Source organism: Chiloscyllium plagiosum, unplaced genomic scaffold (assembly GCF_037043375.1).
Source record: "Chiloscyllium plagiosum isolate Xiang-an unplaced genomic scaffold, Cpla_swu_hap1 HiC_scaffold_9, whole genome shotgun sequence".
Classification (NCBI taxonomy): domain Eukaryota; kingdom Metazoa; phylum Chordata; class Chondrichthyes; order Orectolobiformes; family Hemiscylliidae; genus Chiloscyllium; species Chiloscyllium plagiosum.
In genome coordinates, this window is record NW_028270147.1 from 2,569,884 (window position 1) to 2,595,836 (window position 25,953).

General features: G+C 44.4%; 1 protein-coding gene across 1 annotated transcript in view; it reads right to left on the reverse strand.

Moving 5' to 3' along the window:
- The window catches only part of tnni3k (TNNI3 interacting kinase), a 171,431-nt gene that overhangs the window by 42,392 nt on the left and 103,086 nt on the right, over positions 1–25,953 (reverse strand). Inside the window, exons 19-21 of the mRNA XM_087990344.1 lie at positions 22,779–22,831; positions 21,939–22,071; positions 18,170–18,279 (exon numbers count right to left, since the gene is read on the reverse strand). Coding sequence (XP_087846470.1) covers positions 18,170–18,279; positions 21,939–22,071; positions 22,779–22,831 — 296 coding nt within the window. The remainder of the gene's footprint in view (positions 1–18,169; positions 18,280–21,938; positions 22,072–22,778; positions 22,832–25,953) is intronic.

A 25,953-nucleotide genomic window follows, 5' to 3' on the forward strand; every position in this document is an offset into this window, starting at 1 on the left:
TTGCTTGAAACGTCGATTTTCCTGCTCCTCAGATGCTGCCTGACCTGCTGTGCTTTTCCTGCACCACTCTAATCTAAACTCTGATTTCCAGCATCTACAGTCCTCACTTTTGCCGACGGAGAACAGAGAGGTTTAGTGGTAATTCTTTGTTTGAGTTTATCTCTGTGAATTCACTTTGTGTGTAGCCAGCAGGTATGACTGGTGCAGAGCCACAGCGATGGTTCAGTGTCAGCTCTGGGCTTATGTAGCTTGTAGCTCTCTGTGAATCAAATGATAACGCTAGACCAAAGGACAGTAAACACTCAATCTATCAGGAACAACTAATCTGGGCCCAGGGTTCTCACAGAAACGTTATGTAGAGTGGTCACACTAGTAAATGGGGGGGGGGAGAGAGAGAGAGAGATGGGGAAAGTCAATACAGTTTCAAAATCAAGTAACAGGCTGGAGAGTAAAGAAACAGGCAGGAATCCTACTTCAGGTACGGTAGGTAATAGCAAAATGACAGGATGTGTATTGATAAACCAGAAGGGAGTAATAATAAGCAGGTGAATAAAACATCAGGGCTGAGCAACAGGTTGGAGAGTATGGTCCAGATATAAATTCTAAATACAAAACCACAGAGAGTAAGGAATACATTAAATGAGCTCCATGCATAAATTGGAAATTATAATATAGTAGCCATTACTGAGATGTGGCTGCAGGATGGGTGGGACTAGGAACGAAATATATCAGGGGGTTACAGGGTGAGCAGGGAAAATGGGAGAGAGAGTGTAGTCACCTTACTGATTAGAAACAAAATCACTTCAGTGGTGAGGGAGGATATAATGATGGGAAAACATAAACAGCAACAATATGGGTGGAACTGAGGAACAACAAAGGGTCTAACACTGTAATAGATGTTCTGGGAGCAGCTCTGAAGTGCCAGGTTATATAAATGCAGAATTTAAGTAAATATGTAACAAGGAGAAAGTGAGGACTGCAGATGCTGGAGTACCAGAGTTGAAAAATGTGATGCTGGAAAAACACAGCAGGCCAGGCAGCATCCGAGGAGCAGGAGAATCGATGTTTCGGGCATAAGTTCTTCAGGAATGTAAATATGTAACAAGGCCAGATTAGTATTAATGGGGGGTTTTAACTTTAACATTGATTTGGAGAACTCCTGTTAGAAAGATTAGAAAGGAAATTTATGGAGTGTGTCCGGGATAGTTTCCCACAGCAATATGTTCTGGACACAACAAGGGGACAAGCAATATTGGATTTAGCAATGAGTAATGAGCTGTATTTAATTAGTAACCTGATTGTGCATGAACATTTATCAAACAGTGATCACAATATGATCGAATTCAATGTGGCATTTGAAAGCAAAAAGCATAAAACAGCTCCTATAATTTTAGATTAAGGTAAGGCCGACTTTAATGAGAAGAGACAGAGACTGTCCACAGTAAACTGGGAAATTCTGCTCATGGATAAAACAACTGAAGACCAGCAGAGGCTGTTTAAAGGAACATATAACACAAAACAGAACCAGTTTATATCCCCGAGAGGGAAACATTCTACTTCAGCGGATGGTATAAAAAAGATGGGCCTTACAAAAATACAACATCAGCACAAATCCTGCTGAATAGGACAGATACAGAGACCAGCAAAGGGCCCCATGCAGCTTATAGGAGCAACTAAAAGGAACTATGAAAGGAAACTTACCAAGGACATCAAAATCAATAAGAAAAAATGTTAAAGTTACATAAAGGGACAGCGGGTGGTCAGGAGCAACGCTGACCCACTAACGACTGAAAGAGGGGGATATAGATTGGAATCAGGTGGATTGCATTGATTATGAGATCCTTGATTGTTAACCTCTGCCAATCAGGGAGCCCTGGCTGAAACTCTGAACGATACAAAACAGGTTGGCATGGCAAATTCTTGAAGTGTTAAAGAAAAATAACCAGGGGATTCAGAATCTCCTCAGTTCAGGGTCAGATTCCAAGCTGGGCTGCCATAGCCTGTGGACATGTAAGTGAAGGGTGACTGGGTGATGGGATACCAGCATCTCTACAGTTACTTCAATGGGGAATTGACAGATGAATTATTACTTTTCTTCAGTATTTCCAATAGAAAAGGAGTATAGATTGCTGGAAGACATGAGGAAATTAATAATGGATCAGGAACAAGGACTGAATAAAATTAATGTAAATGAAACACCAGTAATGAGAAAATTAACAGAATTAAAGAATAACAAAACCTCAGGACCTGATGGTTTCCATCCGAGGCTGTTAAAGGAACAAAGGGAGGAGACTGTAGCTGCTCTAACTATAATCAGAGTTCCCTCAATATAGGAGTCATCCCTCTAGGTTGGAAAATTGCACGTCATGAAGGATAAGGAGGATGAAGGAGGGAATTATAGACCCATTAGCATAACGTCTGTGGTTGGATGACTGTGGAAGTCTATCATCAAGAAAGATAAGTCATGCCTGATAAATCTCATGGGATGTTTTTGAAGAGGTAGTGAACAGGGAAATGGCTATGGATGCCATTAATGTGGACTTCCAGAAGGCAGTTGATAAAGTTCCACGTAAGAGAATGTTAACTAAGTAGACACCGATGGAACTGAGGCTAAATTACTGACGTAGCTGGGAAATTGGTTGAATGACAGGCAATGGAGAGTAAGGATGATGGGTAGGTACTCACATTGGCGGGGTGTGACCAGCGGTCTCCCACATGGGTCTGTAGTAGAGCTTCAGTTATTCACATTATTTATTCATGACTTGGAGAATAACACAGAAAATTATACATCCAAATGTGCTGACAATACAAAGTTAGGCAGCACTGCAGCCAGTGTAGATGATAGCATGAAATTACAAAGGGGTGTTGATAGATTAGATGAATGGGCAAAACTGAGGTGAACAGAGTTCAGTGTAAGCAAGTGTGAGATTATCCATGTTGGACTGAAAAAGGAGAGGTCAGGGAACTTTCTAGATGATGTGAAGTTAAATACAGTGGCTGCCCAAACAGACATTGAAGGTTCAGGGGCATGGATCTTTAAAATGTCACAAACATGTACAGAAAATAATCAAGAAAGTTAATGGAATGCTGGCCTTTATGTCTTAGGGACTGGAGTACAGGATGCAGATGTTATGCTGCAGTTATACAGAACCCTGGCTAGACACCAGTTGGAGTACTGTGAGCAGATCTGGGCAGCACACCTTAGGAAGGATAGATTCGTCTTGGAGGGAGTACAATGTAGGTGGCCAAGAATGATATCTGAACTTCAGAGGTTAGATTACAAGGAGAGATTACACAAATTAGACCTGCTTTCTCTTGAGTTTAGAAGGTTATGTGGGGATCTGATTGAAGTCTTCAAGGTATTAACAGGAAAAGACAAGGTTGGTAAAGATAATCTACTTCCACTGATTGGTGATTCCAGATAAATGATTTGGATGTGAACATAGGAGGTACGGTTAGTAAGTTTGCAGATGACACCAAAATTGGTGGTGTAGTGAAGAGCAAAGAAAGTTACCTCACATTACAACAGGATCTTGATCAGATGGGCCAATGGGCTGAGGAGTAGCAGATGGAGTTTAATTTAGATAAATGTGAGGGGCTGTATTTTAGAAAAGCAAATCAGAGCAGGATTTATATTCTTAATATAATTCCTGGGGAGTGTTGCTGAACAAAGAGACCTTGGAGTGCATAGTTCCTTGAAATTGGAGTCACAGGTAGATAGGATTGTGAAGAAGGCGTTTGGTATGCTTTCCTTTATTGGTCAGAGTATTGAGTACAGGGGTTGGGAGGTCATGTTGCAGCTGTACAGGACATTGGTTAGGCCACTGTTGGAATATTGCATTCACTTCTAGTCTCCTTGGTGTAGAAAGTTTCATGTGAAACTTGAAAGGACTCAGAAAAGATTTACAAGGATGTTGCCAGGGTTGGAGGATCTGAGCTACAGGGAGAGGCTGAATAGGCTGGGGCTGTTTTCCCTGGAGCGTGGAGGATGAAGGGTGACCTTATAGAGATTTATAAAATCATGAGGGTAAATAGCCAAAGTCTTTTCCCCTGGTAGGGGAATCCAAACTAGAGGGCATAGGTTTAGGATGAGAGAAGAAGGACGTAAAAGGGACCTAAGGGGTAACTTTTTTTTGCAGATGGCGTATGCAACGTGTATGGAATGAGCTGCCAGAGGAAGTGGTGGAGGCTGGTAAAATTACAGTATTTAAAAGGCATCTGGATGGGTATATGAATAGGAAGGGTCTAGAGGGATATGAGCCAAATGCTGGTAAATGGGACTAGATTAATGTAGAATATTGGTTTAGACAAGTTGCACTTAAGGGTCTGATTGCATGCTGTGCATCTCAATGACTCTGTAACCAGGAGGCATAGTCTGAGAATTAGGGCCAGAGTGTTGGGGAGAGATGTTAGGAAGCACTTTTACACACACAGGGTGGGAGATGTTTGGAACTCTATTCCTCAAACACCAGTGATTGCTGGATTAATAGTGATGTTTGTTCATTTTAAATCTGAGACAGATACATTTTTGTTAAGCAAAAGTATTAAGGGATTTGGGCCAAAGACAGGTATATGGAGTTAGGCTGCAGATCATCCATCATCTCATTCAATGGTGGAACAGGCTAGAGGGGCTAAATGGCCTACTCCTGGTACAAACTGAGGACTGCAGATGCTGGAGATCAGAGTCGAGAGTGTGGTGCTGGAAACGCACAGCAGGTCAGGCAGCATCCGAGGAGCAGGAGAATCAACGTTTCAGGCACACGCCCTTCATCAGGAATGAGGCTTGTGAGCCAGGGAGGCTGGGAGATAAATGGGAGGGAATGGGGCTGGGGAAAGGTAGCTGAGAGTGCGATAGGCAGTGAGTCTGCTTCAGGATGTGGCTGAAGAGCTTCAGGGCAGAGGAGATAATCTGAGGGGTTGCAGTGAGAGAGAGACTCACTGAGATTCTTGTGGAGAGAGGAGGAGAATAGAGTCATAGAGATGTACAGCACAGAAACAGACCCTTCGGTCCAACCCGTCCATGCTGACCAGATATCCCAACCCAATCTAGTCCCACCTGCCAGCACCCGGCCCATATCCCTCCAAACTCTTCCTATTCATATACCCATCCAAATGCCTTTTAAATGTTGCAATTGTACCAGCCTCCACCACTTCCTCTGGCAGCTCATTCCATACACGTACCACCCTCTGCGTGAGAAGGTTGCCCCTTAGGTCTCTTTTATATCTTTCCCCTCTCACCCTAAACCTATGCCCTCTAGTTCTGGACTCTGCCACCCCAGGGAAAAGACTTTGTCTATTTATCCTATCCATGCGCCTCAATTTTGTAAACCTCTATAAGGTCACCCCTCAGCCTCTGACGCTCCAGGGAAAACAGCCCCAGCCCCGGGGAAAAAGTTTCTGACTGTCTACTCTATCTATTCCTCTGATCATCTTATAAACCTCTATCAAGTCACCCCTCATCCTTCGCCGTTCCAACGAGAAAAGGCCTAGCACTCTCAACCTATCCTCATACGACCTATTCTCCATTCCAGGCAACATCCTGGTAAATCTTCTCTGCACCCTCTCCAAAGCTTCCACATCTTTCCTAAAGTGAGGCGACCAGAACTGCACACAGTACTCCAAATGTGGCCTAACCAAAGTCCTGTACAGTTGCAACATCACTTCACGACTCTCGAATTCAATCTCTCTGCTAATGAGCGCTAATACACCATAGGCCTTCTTACAAGCTCTATCCACCTGAGTGGCAACTTTCAAAGATCTATGAACATAGACCCCAAGATCTCTCTGTTCCTCCACCTCACTAAGAACCCTACCGTTAACCCTGTATTCCGCATTCTTATTTGTCTTTCCAAAATGGACAACCTCACACTTGGCAGGGTTGAACTCCATCTGCCACTCCTCAACCCAGCTCTGCATCATATCTAAGTCTCTTTGCAGCCGACAACAGCCCTCCTCACTATCCACAACTCCACCAATCTTCGTATCATCTGCAAATTTACTGACCCACCCTTCGACTCCCTCATCCAAGTCATTAATAAAAATTACAAACAGCAGAGGACCCAGAACTGATCCCTGCGGAACTCCAATTGTAACTGGGCTCCAGGCTGAATATTTGCCATCTACCACCACTGTCTGACTTCGACCGGTTAGCCAGTTTTCTATCCAATTGGCCAAATTTTCCTCTATCCCATGGCTCCTGACTTTCCGCATAAGCCTACCATGGGGAACCTTATCAAATGCCTTACTAAAATCCATGTATACTACATCCACTGCTCTACCCTCATCCGCATGCTTGGTCACCTCCTCAAAGAACCTTGGAGAGAAATTAGAATTCCAGAGATCGGGAATGTATCTTCGGACTTTACCTCATCCAAAGTGGAGGAGCCTTCAGGATTTCATTAGAGAGAAGAACTCTTGGCGGGGAAGCAAAGAATATTACTGAGATGCACGGTCAGCGTCTTCTTCCCAGGGTTGAAATGCCTAAAATTAGGGGGCACCCGTATTTAAGGTGAGAAGGGGCAAGTTCAAAGGAGATGTGAGAGGCAAGTTATTTACACAGTGAGTGCTCGGTGTGTGGAACACGCTGCCAGGGGTGGTGGGAGAGGCACATATGAGGGGGACAATTATGGGACTTTGAGAATATGCAAGGAATGGAGAGATATGGACCAAGGGCAGGTGGAAGGGATTAGTTTAATTTGGATCACATTCAGCACAACATCGTGGGCCGAAGGGCCTGTTCCTGTGCTGTTCTATGTCCTATAAAAGCTTAAGTCTGATGAAATACAGTGTTAGTGAATTATGCTCACTTTGTTTAATTCTTTTTGACATACAATAAAGTTTTTTTTTGTTTAAAAATGCATATATGTATAGTTATGTCAGTTGATTGGATTTCTCATTTAAACATGAACTGTCCCTAACGTGATTCTAACACGAAAGAACAGGAGGACAACATGTATTCCCTTCAGCTAACTCCACCAGCCTCAGAAAGAAATAAATCATTGTCAAACAAAGAAACTGTGGTTGCTGGAAATCAGAAACAACAAACAGAACTTGCTGGAGAAACTCAGCAGATCTGGCAGTGTCTGTGGAGAGAGAAATCAGAGTTAAAGTTTCAGGTCCAGTGACTCTTCTTCAGTGTTGGAGAAGGTTCTGAAGTCACAACTTTGCACAAAATAAACTCTCATCTTCCTCGTGGGTTCTTCCCCAATGATCAAGGTTTTAGAGCAAAGGAGTGATATAGTCAGAGCACATTGGGACAGGCCCTTCAGCCCGCCATCTCCATGTCCAAAGAATCCGACCACACAAATCCCAATTACCTGCACTTGGTCCATAGCCTAGTCTGCTCCAGCATTTCAAGTACTCATCCAGATGCTTTTTAAATACTGTGAGAGTCCCTGACTCCACCAGCCTCCCAGGCAGCACCCTACATATTTCTACGACCCTCTGGGTGAAGGCCATTTTATTCAGATTCATCTAAACCACTTCCTCCTCACTTTAAACTTATACCTTTAGTCTTAGAGATGTCTGCCATGGGGAAGAGATTCTCACAAGCTATTCTGTCTATCTCTCCCATAATTGTGTATCTGTCAATCAGATCCCCTCTCAACATCCTCTGCTCCAGGGAAAACAAACCCAGCCTATTCAGTCTCCTCATTACTGAGACTTTCCATCCCAGGCACCATCCTGGTGAATCTCCCCTGCACACTGTCCAGTGCAATCACATCCTTCCAATAGTGTGGTTACCAGAGCTGTCTCTGGTATTCCATCTGTGGCTGAACCAGTGTTTTATTAAGTTAGAACAAGCCTTCCCTGCTCCTATATTCAACACCCTGGTTAATGAAGACAAGCATCCTACATGCTGCCTTCCCCATTCTGTCGACCTGTGCTGATATTTTCAGGGATTTATGGACTTATAAACCAATGTGCCTTTGTTTCTCAGTACTCTCAAGAGACTTACCATTTATTGTCTATATCCTTGCCTTATTATACCTTCCCAAATGCATCACCTCACACTTATCAGGATGAGGTTCCACCTGCCATTGCTCTGCCCAGTTTACCAGCTGATCAATATCAGACTGTAGCCTGAGACCATCGTCCTCACTGTCAACAACATCCACCTATTTTTGTGTCATCTGCAAACTAACCAATTAAAGGTTCTACATTCACATCCAAGTCATTAATGTACATAATAAATAGCAAGGGTTCAAGCACTGATCCCCGTGGTACACCTCTGGTCACAGGCATCCAATCACTAACACGTCCCTCCACCACCTCCCGGTACCTCCTGTTTGGAAGCCAGTTTTGGATCCAATTTGCCAAATTGCCTCGGATTCCGTGGGCTCTTACCTTTTGGATCAGCCTTCCATGTGGGTCCTTGTTTAAGGCCTTACTGAACTCCATGTAAACTACATCAACTGCATTACCCTCCTCAGTATATTCAGTCATCTTTTCAAAAACTCAATTAAATTAGTCAGACAGGACCTCCCTCTAACAAATCCATGTTGACTATCACTGATCAATCCCTGCCTTTCCAAATATTGATTAATCTTATCTTTCAGAAACTTTCCAATAATTTCCCTACAATTGACATCAGACTATCTGCTCTGTAATTACCCGGCTTATCCCTGCTGCCCATCTTGAATAAAGGAACCACATTATCTATCCTTCAGTCATCTGGCACTTCACCTGTGGCCAGCGAAGTATTAAATATTTCTGCCAGGGCCCCAGCACTCTCCCCCCTTGAATCCCATAGCAGCCTGGAATTCATCCTATCAGGCCCTAGGGATTTAGAACATAGAACATAGAACAGTACAACACAGTACAGGCCCTTCAGCCCTCAATGTTCTGCTAACCTTTTATCCGACTCTAAGATCAGACTAACCTACATACCCTTCCATGTGTCTATCCAAGAGTCATAAATGTCCCCAATGTTTCTGACTCTACCACCATCGCTGGCAGTACATTCCATGCACCCACCACTCTCTCTGCATAAAGAACCTCCCTCTGACATCTCCCCTAAATCTTCCTCCAATCACCTTAAAATTCTGATCCCTCATGATAGACATTTCTGCCCTGGGAAAAAAGTCCCTGGCTATCTACTCTATCTATGCCCCTATACCTTGTACACCTCTATCAAGTCACCTCTCTTCCTTCTTCACTCCAGTGAGAAAAGCCCAAGCTCCGTCAACCTCTCTTCATAAGACACACCCTCCAGTCCAGGCAACATCCCAGTGAACCTCCTCTGCACCCTCTCTGAAGCTTCCACATCCTTCCTATAATGAGGCAACCAGAACTGAACACAATTGTGGTCTAACCAGGGCTCTATAGAGCTGCAGCATAACCTTGTGGCTCTTAAACTCAATCTCCCTGCTAATGAAAGCCAACACACCATACTCCATCTTAACAACCCCATCAACTTGGGTGGCAACTTTGAGGGATCTATGGACATGGATTCCAAGATCCCTCTGTTCCTCCACACTGCCAAGAATCCTGACTTTAACCCTGTATTCCGCATTCAAATTCAACCTTCCAAAATTAATCACTTCACACTTTTCCAGGTTGAACACCATCTACCACTTATCAACCCAGTTCTGCATCCTATCAACGTCCTGTTGCAACCTACAACAGCCCTCCATACCATCCACAACTACACCAACCTTCATGTCATCAGCAAACTTACTTACCCACCCTTCCACTTCCTCATCCAAGTCATTTATAAAAATCACAAACAGCAGAGATCCCAGAACCAATCCCTATGGAACAACACTGGTCACCAAGCACTAGGCTGAATACTCTCCATCTACCACCACTCTCTGTCTTCTGTGGGCCAGCTAATTCTGCATCCAGACAGCCAGATTTCCCTGTTTCTCATGCCTCCTTACTTTCTGAATGAGCCCACCATGGGGAACCTTATCAACGCCTTGCTAAAATCCATGTACACCACATCCACTGCTCTACCTTCATCAATGTATTTTGTCACATCCTGAAAGAATTCAATAAGGTTTGTGAGGCATAACCTGCCCCTCACAAAGCCATGCTGACCATTTCTAAACAAACTATGGCTTTCCAAGTAATCATAAATTCCGTGTCTCAGAATCCTCTCTAATACTTTGTCCACCACAGACATAATACAGACTGGTCTGTAATTCCCAGGATTCTCACTATTCCTTTTCTTGAACAAGAGAATAACATTTGCCACTCTCCAATCATCTGGCACAATTCCAGTGGACAGTGAGGACACAACAATCATTGCCAAAGGTACAGCAATCTCTTCCGTCATTTTCTGTAGTAACTTAGGGTATATCCTGTCTGGCCCAGGGGATTTATCTATTCTTACGTTTTTCAAACATTTCAGCACATCCTCCTTCCTAACATCAACTTGTTCGAGCATATCAGTCTGTTTCATGCTATCCTCAGAAATATCAAGGTCCCTCTCAGTACTGAATACTGAAGCAAAGTATTCACTGAGGACCTCCCCTACTTCCTCTGACTCCAGGCAAACATTCACTCTACTATCCCTGATCAGCCCTAGCCTCACTATGCCCATCCTCTTGCTCTTCATAAGTGTAGAATGCCTTGGGGTTTTCCTTAATCCTACCCAGTAAAGCTTTATCATACTCCCTTCTAGCTCTCCTAAGTCCATTCTTCAGTTCCTTCTTGGTTACCTTCTAAAGCCCTATCTAATCCTTACGTTATGAACGTATAGAGGTGCACTGTACCTTTAAGAGAGTGAAAAGCTAGCGAGGACTTACAAAGCACAGACAGTCCTGAACAAGGTAACAATGTAACACTTGGTCAAAACAAATAGCAGCAGATGGGTTGCCATGAAACCAAAAACAAATTCAAATTCGGTCAATCATTTTAAATTATGCTCCAAGATACCAAAATCAAATCAAATTTGAATTTAGTGTTTTGATAATATTAAAACCAATGAAATGATATGATGTTTTGGGGTATAAAAGTGGATATTTAGAACAGTTAGAGGGAGTACTGCCAAAGACCAACAAATGTAGGCTGCGAGCTGAAGAGCTTTCTGAAAGGTACCTGTCTGTGGGGGAGTTTGTGCAGCAGAACATCGAGGCCAACCTGGAGAGAATTTACAGAGGAGCGTCTACAGAGGAGACTGGGCAAAGCTGGCTGGGTTTGAAACCTGATTATTTTATTTTTGTAAATCTTAATCAGGATTTTTTAATCAGACTAATATTGTAGAGTGGGAGGTAAAAGATAGGTTTAAGAGAAAGGGGTTGTAAATATTTGTTGGTTTTAATATTCTCTGTTGGACTTAAAGAATAAAGTTGTTAATTTTTACTTTAAATAGTGACCTCTGGGACAGTTCTTTGCCTCTCCGAGTTTAACAGATTACAGCATGGGGTGAATCTTTTCTGTGTTCCTGGTTTAAATTAGCACACGGGGGGTGGTGGGGGGGGGGGGGGGGGCGGGGAATGGGGTTTACCCCATGACATAACACTTGCCTTCTTCACCTTAACCTAAGCTTCCTTCTTCCTCCTGACTAGATGTTCCACATCCCTTGTCACCTAAGCTTCCTTTACCCCAATATCCCTCCCTTGCCTCAGTGGGAGAAACCTGTCCAGCACTATCAGCAAGTGCTCCATAAACAACCTCCACATTTCTGTCATGCATTTCCCTGAGAGCATCTGTTTATGCATCTTTATGTCTGCTAAAACATCTTAAACCTCCTCCTCATTAATCTTAACATGTTCTAGAACCTCACCATCCTAACTGAAATCCCCTGCTACAATCTGTGAATACAGATGAGAAATATTCATTCCGGACCCCACCTTCATCCATTGGCTCCACACACAGGTTGCTCCTTTGGTCTCTAATAGGTCCCACTCTTTCCCTGGAAATTCTCTGACTCTAACTATATTTATAAAAAGCTTTGGGATTTTCCTTGATCCCATCTTCCAAACTTTGATCTGTATCTACTGGTTACAGGAAACAGTTTTACTGAATGAACTGTGAAACCCAATCACCATATTAAAGCCTGTTAAGATGGTAAGTGATTAAATTTCCCTCATGGTTTCTCTGGGCGGCAATGTTGTGTCCGATAAGAAAGTGGAAGGAGACTCTAGATCAGACAATAAAAGAATGCAGAAGCACCAAAAGTGGCCATTCAGTCCATCTTATTTCCCCTTATTTGCAGCAAAGGGTAGGAAATGAGAGCCAATTGTATCATTTTTACAAAGTAATAACATGGATATATGATGGACTGAATGGCATCCTTGGATGTATCATTCTATCATTACATCGCTCTATCATTCTGTACGTGATTGTCACACCCAGTTACACATTGTGTATGTGATTGTCACACCCAGTTACACATTGTGTACGTGATTGTCACACCCAGCTACACATTGTGTATGTGATTGTCACACCCAGTTACACATTGTGTATGTGATTGTCACACCCAGCTACACATTGTGTATGTGATTGTCACACCCAGCTACACATTGTGTATGTCTTTGTCACACCCAGCTACACATTGTGTATGTGATTGTCACACTCAGTTACACAGTGTGTACGTGATTGTCACACCCAGTTACACATTGTGTACGTGATTGTCACACCCGGCTACACATTGTGTACGTGATTGTCACACCCAGTTACACATTGTGTATGTGATTGTCACACTGAGTTACACATTGTGTACGTGATTGTCACACCCGGCTACACATTGTGTACGTGATTGTCACACCCAGTTACACATTGTGTACTTGATTGTCACACTCAGTTACACATTGTGTACGTGATTGTCACACTCAGTTACACATTGTGTACGTGATTGTCACACCCAGCTACACATTGTGTACGTGTTTGTCGCACCCAGTCACACATTGTGTACATGATTGTCACACCCAGATACACATTGTGTACGTGGCTGTCACACCCAGATACACATTGTGTATGTGACTGTCACACCCGGCTACAAATTGTGTATGTGATTGTCACACTCCGTTACACATTGTGTACGTGATTGTCACACTCCGTTACACATTGTGTATGTGATTGTCACACTCAGTTACACAGTGTGTACGTGATTGTCACACCCAGTTACACATTGTGTACGTGATTGTCACACCCGGCTACACATTGTGTACGTGATTGTCACACCCAGTTACACATTGTGTATGTGATTGTCACACTGAGTTACACATTGTGTACGTGATTGTCACACCCGGCTACACATTGTGTATGTGATTGTCACACCCAGTTACACATTGTGTACTTGATTGTCACACTCAGTTACACATTGTGTACGTGATTGTCACACTCAGTTACACATTGTGTACGTGATTGTCACACCCAGCTACACATTGTGTACGTGTTTGTCGCACCCAGTCACACATTGTGTACATGATTGTCACACCCAGATACACATTGTGTACGTGGCTGTCACACCCAGATACACATTGTGTATGTGACTGTCACACCCGGCTACAAATTGTGTATGTGATTGTCACACTCCGTTACACATTGTGTACGTGATTGTCACACTCCGTTACACATTGTGTATGTGATTGTCACACCCAGTTACACATTGTGTATGTGATTGTCACACCCAGCTACCCATTGTGTATGTGACTGTCACACCCGGCTACACATTGTGTATGTGATTGTCACACCCAGTTACACATTGTGTATGTGATTGTCACACCCAGCTACAGATTGTGTATGTGATTGTCACACCCAGTTACACATTGTGTATGTGACTGTCACACCCGGCTATACATTGTGTATGTGATTGTCACACTCAGCTACACATTGTGTATGTGACTGTCACACCCGGCTATACATTGTGTATGTGATTGTCACACTCAGTTACACATAGTGTATGTGATTGTCACACCCGGCTACACATTGTGTATGTGATTGTCACACTCAGTTACACATTGTGTATGTGATTGTCACACCCAGTTACACATTGTGTATGTGATCGTCACACCCAGCTACAGATTGTGTATGTGATTGTCACACCCAGTTACACATTGTGTATGTGACTGTCACACCCGGCTATACATTGTGTATGTGATTGTCACACTCAGTTACACATTGTGTATGTGATTGTCACACCCAGTTACACATTGTGTATGTGATCGTCACACCCAGCTACAGATTGTGTATGTGATTGTCACACCCAGTTACACATTGTGTATGTGACTGTCACACCCGGCTATACATTGTGTATGTGATTGTCACACTCAGTTACACATTGTGTATGTGATTGTCACACCCGGCTATACATTGTGTATGTGATTGTCACACTCAGTTACACATTGTGTATGTGATTGTCACACCCAGTTACACATTGTGTATGTGATCGTCACACCCAGCTACAGATTGTGTATGTGATTGTCACACCCAGTTACACATTGTGTATGTGACTGTCACACCCGGCTATACATTGTGTATGTGATTGTCACACTCAGCTACACATTGTGTATGTGACTGTCACACCCGGCTATACATTGTGTATGTGATTGTCACACTCAGTTACACATTGTGTATGTGATTGTCACACCCGGCTACACATTGTGTATGTGATTGTCACACCCAGTTACACATTGTGTATGTGATTGTCACACTCAGCTACACATTGTGTATGTGACTGTCACACCCGGCTATACATTGTGTATGTGATTGTCACACTCAGTTACACATTGTGTATGTGATTGTCACACCCAGTTACACATTGTGTATGTGATCGTCACACCCAGCTACAGATTGTGTATGTGATTGTCACACCCAGTTACACATTGTGTACGTGATTGTCACACCCAGCTACACATTGTGTACGTGATTGTCACACTCAGTTACACATTGTGTACGTGATTGTCACACTCAGCTACACATTCTGTATGTGATTGTCACACCCAGTTACACATTGTGTATGTGACTGTCACACCCGGCTACACATTGTGTACGTGATTGTCACACCCAGCTACACATTGTGTATGTGATTGTCACACCCAGCTACACATTGTGTACGTGATTGTCACACTCAGCTACACATTCTGTATGTGATTGTCACACCCAGCTACACATTGTGTACGTGATTGTCACACCCGGCTACACATTGTGTATGTGATTGTCACACCCAGCTACACATTGTGTACGTGATTGTCACACCCAGCTACACATTGTGTATGTGATTGTCACACACAGTTACACATTGTGTACGTGATTGTCACACCCAGCTACACATTGTGTATGTGATTGTCACACCCAGCTACACATTGTGTATGTGATTGTCACACCCAGCTACACATTGTGTACGTGATTGTCACACCCGGCTACACATTGTGTATGTGATTGTCACACACAGTTACACATTGTGTACGTGATTGTCACACCCAGTTACACATTGTGTATGTGATTGTCACACTCAGCTACACATTGTGTATGTGACTGTCACACCCAGCTACAGATTGTGTATGTGATTGTCACACTCAGTTACACATTGTGTATGTGATTGTCACACTCAGTTACACATTGTGTACGTAATTGTCACACCCAGTTACACATTGTGTACGTGACTGTCACATCCAGTTACACATTGTGTACATGATTGTCACACCCAGCTACACATTGTGTATGTGATCGTCACACTCAGTTACACATTGTGTATGTGATTGTCACACCCAGTTACACATTGTGTACTTGATTGTCACACTCAGTTACACATTGTGTACGTGATTGTCACACCCAGCTACACATTGTGTATGTGATCGTCACACTCAGTTACACATTGTGTATGTGATTGTCACACCCAGTTACACATTGTGTACTTGATTGTCACACTCAGTTACACATTGTGTACATGATTGTCACACCCAGATACACATTGTGTATGTGACTGTCACACCCGGCTACAAATTGTGTATGTGATTGTCACACCCAGATACACATTGTGTATGTGACTGTCACACCCGGCTACAAATTGTGTATGTGATTGTCACACCCAGATACACATTGTGTATGTGATCGTCACACCCAGCTACAAATTGTGTATGTGATTGTCACACCCAGCTACACATTGTGTATGTGATTGTCACACTCAGTTACACATTGTGTATGTGATTGTCACACTCAGTTACACATTGTGTACGTAATTGTCACACTCCGTTACACATTGTGTATGTGATTGTCACACTCAGTTACACATTGTGTATGTGATTGTCACACTCAGTTTTTCATTGTGTACGTAATTGTCACACTCCGTTACACATTGTGTATGTGATTGTCACACCCGGCTACACATTGTGTATGTGATTGTCACACTCAGCTACACATTGTGTATGTGATCGTCACACCCAGCTACAGATTGTGTATGTGATTGTCACACCCAGTTACACATTGTGTACGTGATTGTCACACCCAGCTACACATTGTGTACGTGATTGTCACACTCAGTTACACATTGTGTACGTGATTGTCACACCCGGCTACACATTGTGTACGTGATTGTCACACCCAGCTACACATTGTGTATGTGATTGTCACACACAGTTACACATTGTGTACGTGATTGTCACACTCAGCTACACATTCTGTATGTGATTGTCACACCCAGCTACACATTGTGTACGTGATTGTCACACCCGGCTACACATTGTGTATGTCTTTGTCACACCCAGCTACACATTGTGTATGTGATTGTCACACACAGTTACACATTGTGTACGTGATTGTCACACCCAGTTACACATTGTGTATGTGACTGTCACACCCAGCTACAGATTGTGTATGTGATTGTCACACTCAGTTACACATTGTGTATGTGATTGTCACACTCAGCTACACATTGTGTATGTGACTGTCACACCCGGCTATACATTGTGTATGTGATTGTCACACTCAGTTACACATTGTGTATGTGATTGTCACACCCGGCTACACATTGTGTATGTGATTGTCACACCCAGTTACACATTGTGTATGTGATCGTCACACCCAGCTACAGATTGTGTATGTGATTGTCACACCCAGTTACACATTGTGTACGTGATTGTCACACCCAGCTACACATTGTGTACGTGATTGTCACACTCAGTTACACATTGTGTACGTGATTGTCACACCCGGCTACACATTGTGTACGTGATTGTCACACCCAGCTACACATTGTGTATGTGATTGTCACACACAGTTACACATTGTGTACGTGATTGTCACACTCAGCTACACATTGTGTATGTGATTGTCACACCCAGCTACACATTGTGTACGTGATTGTCACACCCGGCTACACATTGTGTATGTCTTTGTCACACCCAGCTACACATTGTGTATGTGATTGTCACACACAGTTACACATTGTGTACGTGATTGTCACACCCAGTTACACATTGTGTATGTGATTGTCACACTCAGCTACACATTGTGTATGTGATTGTCACACTCAGCTACACATTGTGTATGTGACTGTCACACCCAGCTACAGATTGTGTATGTGATTGTCACACTCAGTTACACATTGTGTATGTGATTGTCACACCCAGTTACACATTGTGTACATGATTGTCACACCCAGCTACACATTGTGTATGTGATCGTCACACTCAGTTACACATTGTGTATGTGACTGTCACACTCAGTTACACATTGTGTATGTGATTGTCACACCCGGCTACACATTGTGTATGTCTTTGTCACACTCAGCTACACATTGTGTATGTGATTGTCACACCCGGCTACACATTGTGTACGTGATTGTCGCACTCAGTTGCACATTGTGTATGTGACTGTCACACCCAGCTACACATTGTGTACGTGATTTTCACACCCAGCTACACATACAACCACAGCACCACAACTCTTTCAAAAGGACCTTCCAAGCCACTGTTCTCCACCATTAGAGGGTCAAGAGCAATTCATATAGGGAACCACTATCCCCCTGCACGTTCCCCTCCAAGGCTTGGAAATGGATCACTGTTCCTTCAGTGTCACTGGGTCAAAGTCCTGGAATTCCCTCCCCAGCAGCATTATGGGTGACCCCACACCTCAAGGACCACAGTGTTCAAGAAACTAACTCACCACCATCTTCCCGAGGGCAGTTAGGAACAGGCAATAAGTGTTAGCAAGGAAGTGACACCCATGTCCCATGAATGAGTAAAAGAGGCGGAACTGACCTCATGATTGGATTACTCACCTCAGGACATGCATTCCAAGCCCTGATCAGCAGAGACGAGATGGGTTTGGGTATAGAGTAGCCGACCGGAGGGCGGACATGGTGGTATGCCATATCAGCAGCAGCAGCAGCTGAATAAACATCAACAACAACAACATCAACGTCAACGTCAAGGAAATCAAACTCTGTCTTAATGCTCTCAGATATGGATCATTTGGTTAGGAAAAAAGAAAGACATTTATTACGGCTTTGTATTTCCCTTGTATTTATCACGACCTTGGGATAACATCTTGAAGTGTAGTTACTGCTGTAATGAGGCAACCAATTTACAGAGTGCGATCCCACACAGTTATCTGCTCCTCTGTCTCTTTGCTGCCTGTCGTGAGTATACTTCAAAACCTACAATAATGGGTGGCCAGGGTGTCATGGAAATGTCACTGGACTGATAGCCCACACCTCCCAGGCAAATGGCAAATGGTGGGAATTGAATTCAATAAAACATCTAGAATGAAAAGGGAATCTCACAGCGACCTTGTAACCTCTGTCAACCATCATGAAAACCCATCTGGTTCACTAATGTCCTTCAGAGAGGGAAATCTGCCATCCTTACCCAGTCTGGTCTACATGAGACTCCAGACCCACAGCAATGTGGTTGATTCTTAACTTCCCTCTGAGTAACGCAGAAGATTCACAACTTTCCAAGTGATACAATTTTTCCTGGGCTCTGTCTGAAATGACCACTCCCTTCTCCTGAGGCAGTGACCTCGTGTTCTCGATTTCCCAGTGAAGAGCAGCTAGCTCTCAGCATCGAGCTCCTCAAACTCGGGAGCTCTCCGTACATTTCAATGTGATCACTTCTTGTTTTTCTAAACTCAAGGGAACATAGACCTAGTCTCCTCGATCGCTCCTCACAGGCCACCCCGTCCAGGCAAGTATTTCTAACATTCTGCCCTGGGTGAGGAGATCAGACTGGACACTGTGCTCTCAGCAATCTCCTGTACAGTGGGAGTAAGGGAGCGTCACTCTTTGCCCTTCACAGTGGTCCTGTGGGAATATCCCTATGTCATTCGACTCATAAAATAGAATGCTTACAATGTGGAAGCAGGCCATTTGACCCATCACAGCCTCACTGACATTTCAAAGAGCATCCCATCCAAACCCACTCTCTACCCGATCCCACTAACCCCAATGTCCCATGGCTAACCCACCCAATCTGCACAGAGAGTCATTAAGTCATAGAGTCACAGGGTCCTGCAGCACAGAGGTAGACCATTTGGCCTAAACTGGTCCATGCCAACAAAAGTGTCCATCCACGCTAACCCCATTTCCCTGCATTCTAATCCTTTCTGATTTATTGTTATGGACTCGGCCATCATCTACTGCACGGAAGTGGGTACTGCAGATGCTGGAGATCAGAGCGGTGCTGAAGAAGCACAGCAGGTCAGGCAGCATCCGAGGAGCAGGAAAATCGACGTTTCGGGCAAGAGCCTGAAGAAGGATCCATTCCTGATGAAGAGCTTTTGCCCAAAACGTCGATTTTTCCTGCTCCTCAGATCCTGCCTGACCCATCATCTATTGCATCCATTGCACCCAGTGTGGTCCCCTCTACATCGAAGAGAGAGGACTTGTGGATCATTTCAGAGAACATCTCTGGGACACCCATACCCACCAACTCCACTGTCCCATGGCTGAACACTACAACTCCCCCTCCCACTCCATCAAGGACATGCTGGTCCTGGGCCTCCTCCACCACCAAACCGTTATCACCTGACGCCTGGAGGAGGAATGCCTCATCTTCTGCCTTGGGACCCTGCAACCATACAGGATAAATGTGGATTTCAACAGCTTCCTCATTTCCCTTTCCCCCACATTATCTCAGTCTCAAGCCTCCAATTCGGCACTGCCCTTCAGATCTGTCCATCATTGCTCCCTCTGACCCATCACCTTCATCCACCTATTGCATTCCCAGCTACCTTCCCCCAACCCCACCCCCTATCATTTATCTCTCACACCACCTCCCCCCACCCCCTCCATCCCACAAGCCTCATTCCTGATCAAGGGCTTATACCCGAAACGTTGATTCTCCTGCTCCTCGGATGCTGCCTGACCTGCTGTGCTTTTCCAGCAGCACACTCTCGACTCTGATCTCCAGCATCTGCAGTCCTCACTTTCCCCTTAAGGACTAGGCCAGACCACTCAGAACATTCCTAAGCAGGCAGTCCCAGACCATAACTTTGCAATTTGTTTTGTACAGTGTACAGTGAGCATTACCCGGAATAAGTTAGCTAGGTAGACTAAAAAATTTTAAAACAGACAAAAAATGTATTCACAAAATTACACAACGAAACACAAAGAACAGAATAAAAATCCTCTACAGAACGCACTCTATCCAAACTAGACTTAATTATGCTGTTCCAAATATACACAACAGTCCCATTAAGCAAACCCCCTTTAAAACCAGTATAAATGGAATATATGCTTACAGGTTGAAGTTGAAGGGCAGAAAAGAGAGAGAGAGTTTCCACACAGCTCACTGTTGGACTCCTCACCAGGTCAGACTGAACGATAAACTGCTCAGCTCAGCTAGCTAGAGAGCTGACCACTCCCTTTCCTTTATATAGGTTACTTCTAAAACATGACCACTTTGGCCTGAAGTCTCATCTGTTTACATATAAATCCTATACTCTAAAGAAAAAAGTCTTCTCTTGTCCAACCTTTCCCTATAACCCAGACTCTTGAGTCCAGGCAACATCCTTGTAAATTTCTTCTGCACTCTCTCCAGTTTAATAACATCCTTCCTATAGCAAGGTGACCAAAACTGAACACAATATCCGAGTGCAGCCTCACCAATGCGGTATACAACTGCAACATCACTTCCCAACTTCTATACTCAGTGCCCTGACTGATGAAGGTCAGTGTGCCAAAAGCCTTCCTGACTGCCCTGTCTATCTGGGAATCCACTTTCAGAGAACCATGTACCTGAGCCCCAAGATCCCTCTGTTCTACTGCACTCCTTAAGGCTCTACCATTCACCGTGAAACTTCTACCTTGATTTGACTTTCCAAACTGCAAAACATCCCTGTTGTTAGATTAGATTCTCTACAGCATGGAAACAGGCCCTTCAGTCCAACAAGTCCACACCGTCCCTCCGAAGAGCAACCCACCCCAAACCCATTCCCCTCTGGCTAATGCACCTAATACTATGGGCCAATTCACCCTGACCTTCACATCTTTTTAGAATGTGGGAGGAAGCCCACACAGACTCAGACAGTTGCCCGAGTCTGGAATCAAAGCCGGGTCCCTGGTGCTGTGAGGCAGCAGTGCTAACCACTGAGCCACCGTGCCGCCCCTAAGTGGGCTGTGCTTTGTGTGTGGTCTCTGATTATTGTTGTTGGAAGCTGCACCGTCAGCTAGTCTTTATAACTCCGAGCTTTGGGCTGATGTTTTGGGGATACTGCTGGAAATCCGTTCACTGCAGCTGGTGGAATTTCAATTCAATCAACAACAAACTCCAATGGAAAGCTAATAGTGATTATTGCTAAAGCTACACTGTGCTGCTGTTGTTCAGAGCAGGAAATCTGCTGTCCTTACCCAGTCCGGCCTACATGTGACTCCAGACCCACGGCAATGCGCTTGACTCTGAAGTAGTCCTTGCAAGTTCAAGGTCAGTTAAAGACAGGTGATAGGTACTGGTTGAGCCAGTGATACCTACATCCCCAGAATAAATGTGTGAAAATAACTTCAATCATCCAGTCTTTCCTTTCCCACTCCAGGGTTGAATTGAACTCACCAGGTTTGAGGTGGGCAAAGGGGATTTCTCCAGTCAGCAGCTCCCACAGACACAGGGCATAACTGAACACATCGGCTTTGATGGTGTAACGGGTACACTGTGTGAATACCTCAGGAGCCATCCAGCGCAGGTTCTGTTCGGCACACACACACACACAATCCGTCAGAGTTCGCCAAACAGAGACAGCAACAGTTTTAACATAAAACCTCCTTCATCTCAATCCCCCACTAAATTCCCCAAACAGACCATTTTCCCACCTATCATATTTTAAGAGTTAGTAAATGAAAGTATCTATATTTTTTAAAACAATAAAGATGTCTTCTCAATGCACCTAAGGTTTGACTCCACGTTTGTATATTGCTTCCAGCAGAATCCAGGATATCAATCACCCATTATTTGAGAATTCATGTTCTTTCTGTGATGGTTTACCAAACGTCAATGATCTATAAACAAAGGCTGCAGACAGAGCTAATGAAAACTGACCAACTGTACAAACTGTACACACGTGTCCCAGAGCTTAAACAGAGGATGGGGCTGCCTCTACCAATGAATATCAGAGACCACAACAGGGAGGGGGTGTAGGGGCTGGAGGGGGTTACAGAGATAGGGAGGGGGTGTAGGGGCTGGAGAAGGTTACAGAGATGGGGAGGGGGTGTAGGGGCTGGAGGGGGTTACAGAGATGGGGAGGGGGTGTATGGACTGGAGGAGGTGATGTAGTTAGGGAGGGGGTGTAGGGGCTGGAGGAGGTGATGTAGTTAGGGAGGGGGTGTAGGGGCTGGAGGAGGTGATGTAGTTAGGGAGGGGCAGGGGAATGGAAGGTTTTGAAGATTTTTAATTTACCCCTGGCTGCTTTGTCATGTTGTCTTCATCCATTGACAAAAGGAATCTGGATTCTAAAAATACAGGTAGCCTTTCAGCAGGTTCATTACAGACATTATAATGATCAAACAGTAAACAGAGATTAGAGTTTATCCATTACACATGTAGGTTTCATACATTTATACTCCCTCTATGTGTGCTATTCCAAGATGCACTGCAGAAAATCAGCGGCACCTTCCAAATCCATGGCCACTCCCACCCTGAAGGACAACGGCAGCAGATACATGGGAACACCACTCCCTGCAGGTTGCCCTCCAAGGCACTGACTATCCTGACTTGGAAATAATTTGCCTTTCTTTCACTGTCACTGGACCAAAGCCCTAGAATCCCCTGAATTTCCCTGTGCACCATGGTCTGCAGTGGTTCAGGAAGACAGCTCATTATCACCCGGGAACAGAGATTGGCTGAGCCAACAACCTCCGCAGCCCATGATTAAATAAATTAAACTATATTGACCCAGAGCTTTCTTCTGACTCAATCCCAGATAGTTATGTGACTTGAAGATTGCACAATGTGAGTAAAATATTCTCAATAATCCAATATCCTGCAACGTCTGCAGCCAACATAACAGTTTTACTAAAACTCCAACCACAGACAAGGTCCTTGAGGAATCTAAATGAAACAAGGAATTAGGAAGGTTTAAGGTGGCCATAAAATGCCCTTGGCAAGCAGGATTAAGGAGAAAACACAAGCAGGTTATAGGTATATTAGGAACAAGAAAGTAACGAGGGAAAGGGTAGGTCCACTCAAGGACAAATGAGGGAATCTATGTGTGGAACCACAGGAAGTGGGTGAGGTCCTTAACGAGTACTTCACATGGAAATTCACCAAGGAGAGGGCCATGGATGATGGTAAGAGTGGGGAGGGGGATGTTCATATTCTATGGCATGTCAATATTAAGGAGAAGGAAATGTTGGGTGTCTTATAAAACATAGCTAAGTCCCCAGGGCCTGATGGAATCTATCCCAGGTTACTGAAGGAGGCAAGGGTGATGATTGATGGAGCTTTGACCGGGGTCTTTGGATCCTCTTTTGCCACAGGTGAGTCCCCAGAAGACTGGAGAATAGTGAGTGTTGTTCCTTTGTTTAAAAAATCCCGGATAATCCTGGAAATTCTGGGCCAGTGAGCTTTAAATCTGTAGTTGGGAAATTATTGGAGAAGAATTTTAGGAACAGGATGTACTTGCATTTGGAAAAGAATGGATTTATTCGGGATAGTCAGTGTGGCTTTATATGGAGGAGGTCTTGCCTCACAAACCTGATTGTGGAAGTGACAAAGATAATTGATGAGGGTAAGATGTTGTCTACAATGACCTTACTGAAGTATTTGATAAGGTCTCTCATGGTAGGCTTCTCCAGGAGATTAAGGCACATGGGATCCACAGTGAGTTGGCAAGATGGGTACAAAATTGGATTGGTCATAGGATTCAGAGGGAGCTGGGGAGGCGTGTTTTTCTGACTGGGTGTCTAGGACCAGTGGTGTTCTGCAAGAATCAGTGTAATAGAATGATAGGGACACCCAGCACAGAAATAAAACCTTCGGTCCAACTCAGTGCTGGGACTCTTTTGTTTGTGATAAATGTCAATGAGTTGGATGAAAATGTAGGTTTGATTAGAAGGTTTGCAGAAGATACAAAAATTGGTGGAGTTGTGGGTAGTGAGGAAGGTTATCAAAGGATACAGTAAGATACAGATCAGTTGCAAAGATAGGCAGAGAAATGGCAGATGGAGTTTACTCCAGACAAGTGTGAGGTGATGCATTTTGGGAGGACAAATGCAAGAGGAAAGGATACAGTAAATGGCAGGACCCTTAGGAGCATCGATGTACAGAGAGATCTTAGGGTGCAACTCCATAGCTCCCTGAAAGTGGCAACGCAAGAGGATATAGCGGTGAAGAAGGCATTTGGCATGCTGGCCTTCATTGGTCAGGGCATTGAGTATAAACTTTGGTAAGTCACATTGCAGCTGTATTCGACTTAGTTATGTAATATTTGGAGGATTGTGTGTAGTTTTTGAGTGGGAGCAGCGGCCGAGTAAAGGCAAACCCGGGAGACTACAGCTAAGGTAAAACAGTTTGTTTCAAAATTACTTACCTTCAGTGGGCAGCGGTGTTTTTTATTCTCTCTTCACAAAAAGAGCGGGAGCAGCAGAGGAAGTGACGGCAAACAGAGGGGCAGCCGGGAAGGAGAACTGTGAGTATAAATACTCACCTTTTAATCACCAACGGTCATTTGAGTGGGAGCAGCGGCAGTGAGGTTGGAGCGCATAGCTGGGCAGGAAGGTAAGTGATTAGTATTTGAGTGGGTGTGTTCTAGACCCCAGGTCCTACTTCCGTAGGGCCTCCTCTAACCTAACTTTAAAGTCCACAGGTAAGTGACTCAGTGTTATTGACTCAGTGTTCTTGTTTTTGGAGAAAGTGTACAGTCATGGCAGCGCAGGCGGTGAAATGTTCCTCCTGCAGGATGTTCGAGGTAGGGGTGACCACCGATACTCCTGCCGACTTCATCTGCAGGAAATGCAGTCAGATCCTGCTCCTCACAGAACGCGTTAGGGAACTGGAACTGGAGTTGGATGAACTGAGGATTATTCGAGAGGCTGAGAGGGTGATTTATAGAAGCTACAGGGACATAGTTACGCCGGAGAACAGAGGTAGCTGGGTAACAGTTAGAGGTGGGAAGGGGAGGAAGCAGGCAGTGCAGGGATCCCCTGTGGTCGTTCCCCTAAAAAATAAATATACAGCTTTGGAAACTGTTGGGGGGGACAGCGTTGCAGGTGTAAGCTGCAGTGAAGGGGTCTGTGGCTCTGAGACTCAGAAGGGAAAGGGGGAGAGGAGGAGAGCGCTAGTTATAGGGGACCCTCTAGTTAGAGGGACGGACAGGCGGTTCTGTGGACATGGGCGAGACTCACGGATGGTTTGTTGCCTCCCGGGTGCCAGGGTCCGAGACGTCTCAGACCGTGTCTTCAGAATCCTTAAGGGGGAGGGTGTGCAGCCAGAAGTCGTGGTGCACATTGGCACCAACGACATAGGTAGGAAGAGGGGTGGGGAGGTCATTCAAGAGCTCAAGGAGTTAGGCTGGAAGCTAAAAGCTAGGACAGACAGAGTCGTCATCTCTGGGTTGTTGCCGGTGCCACGTGAC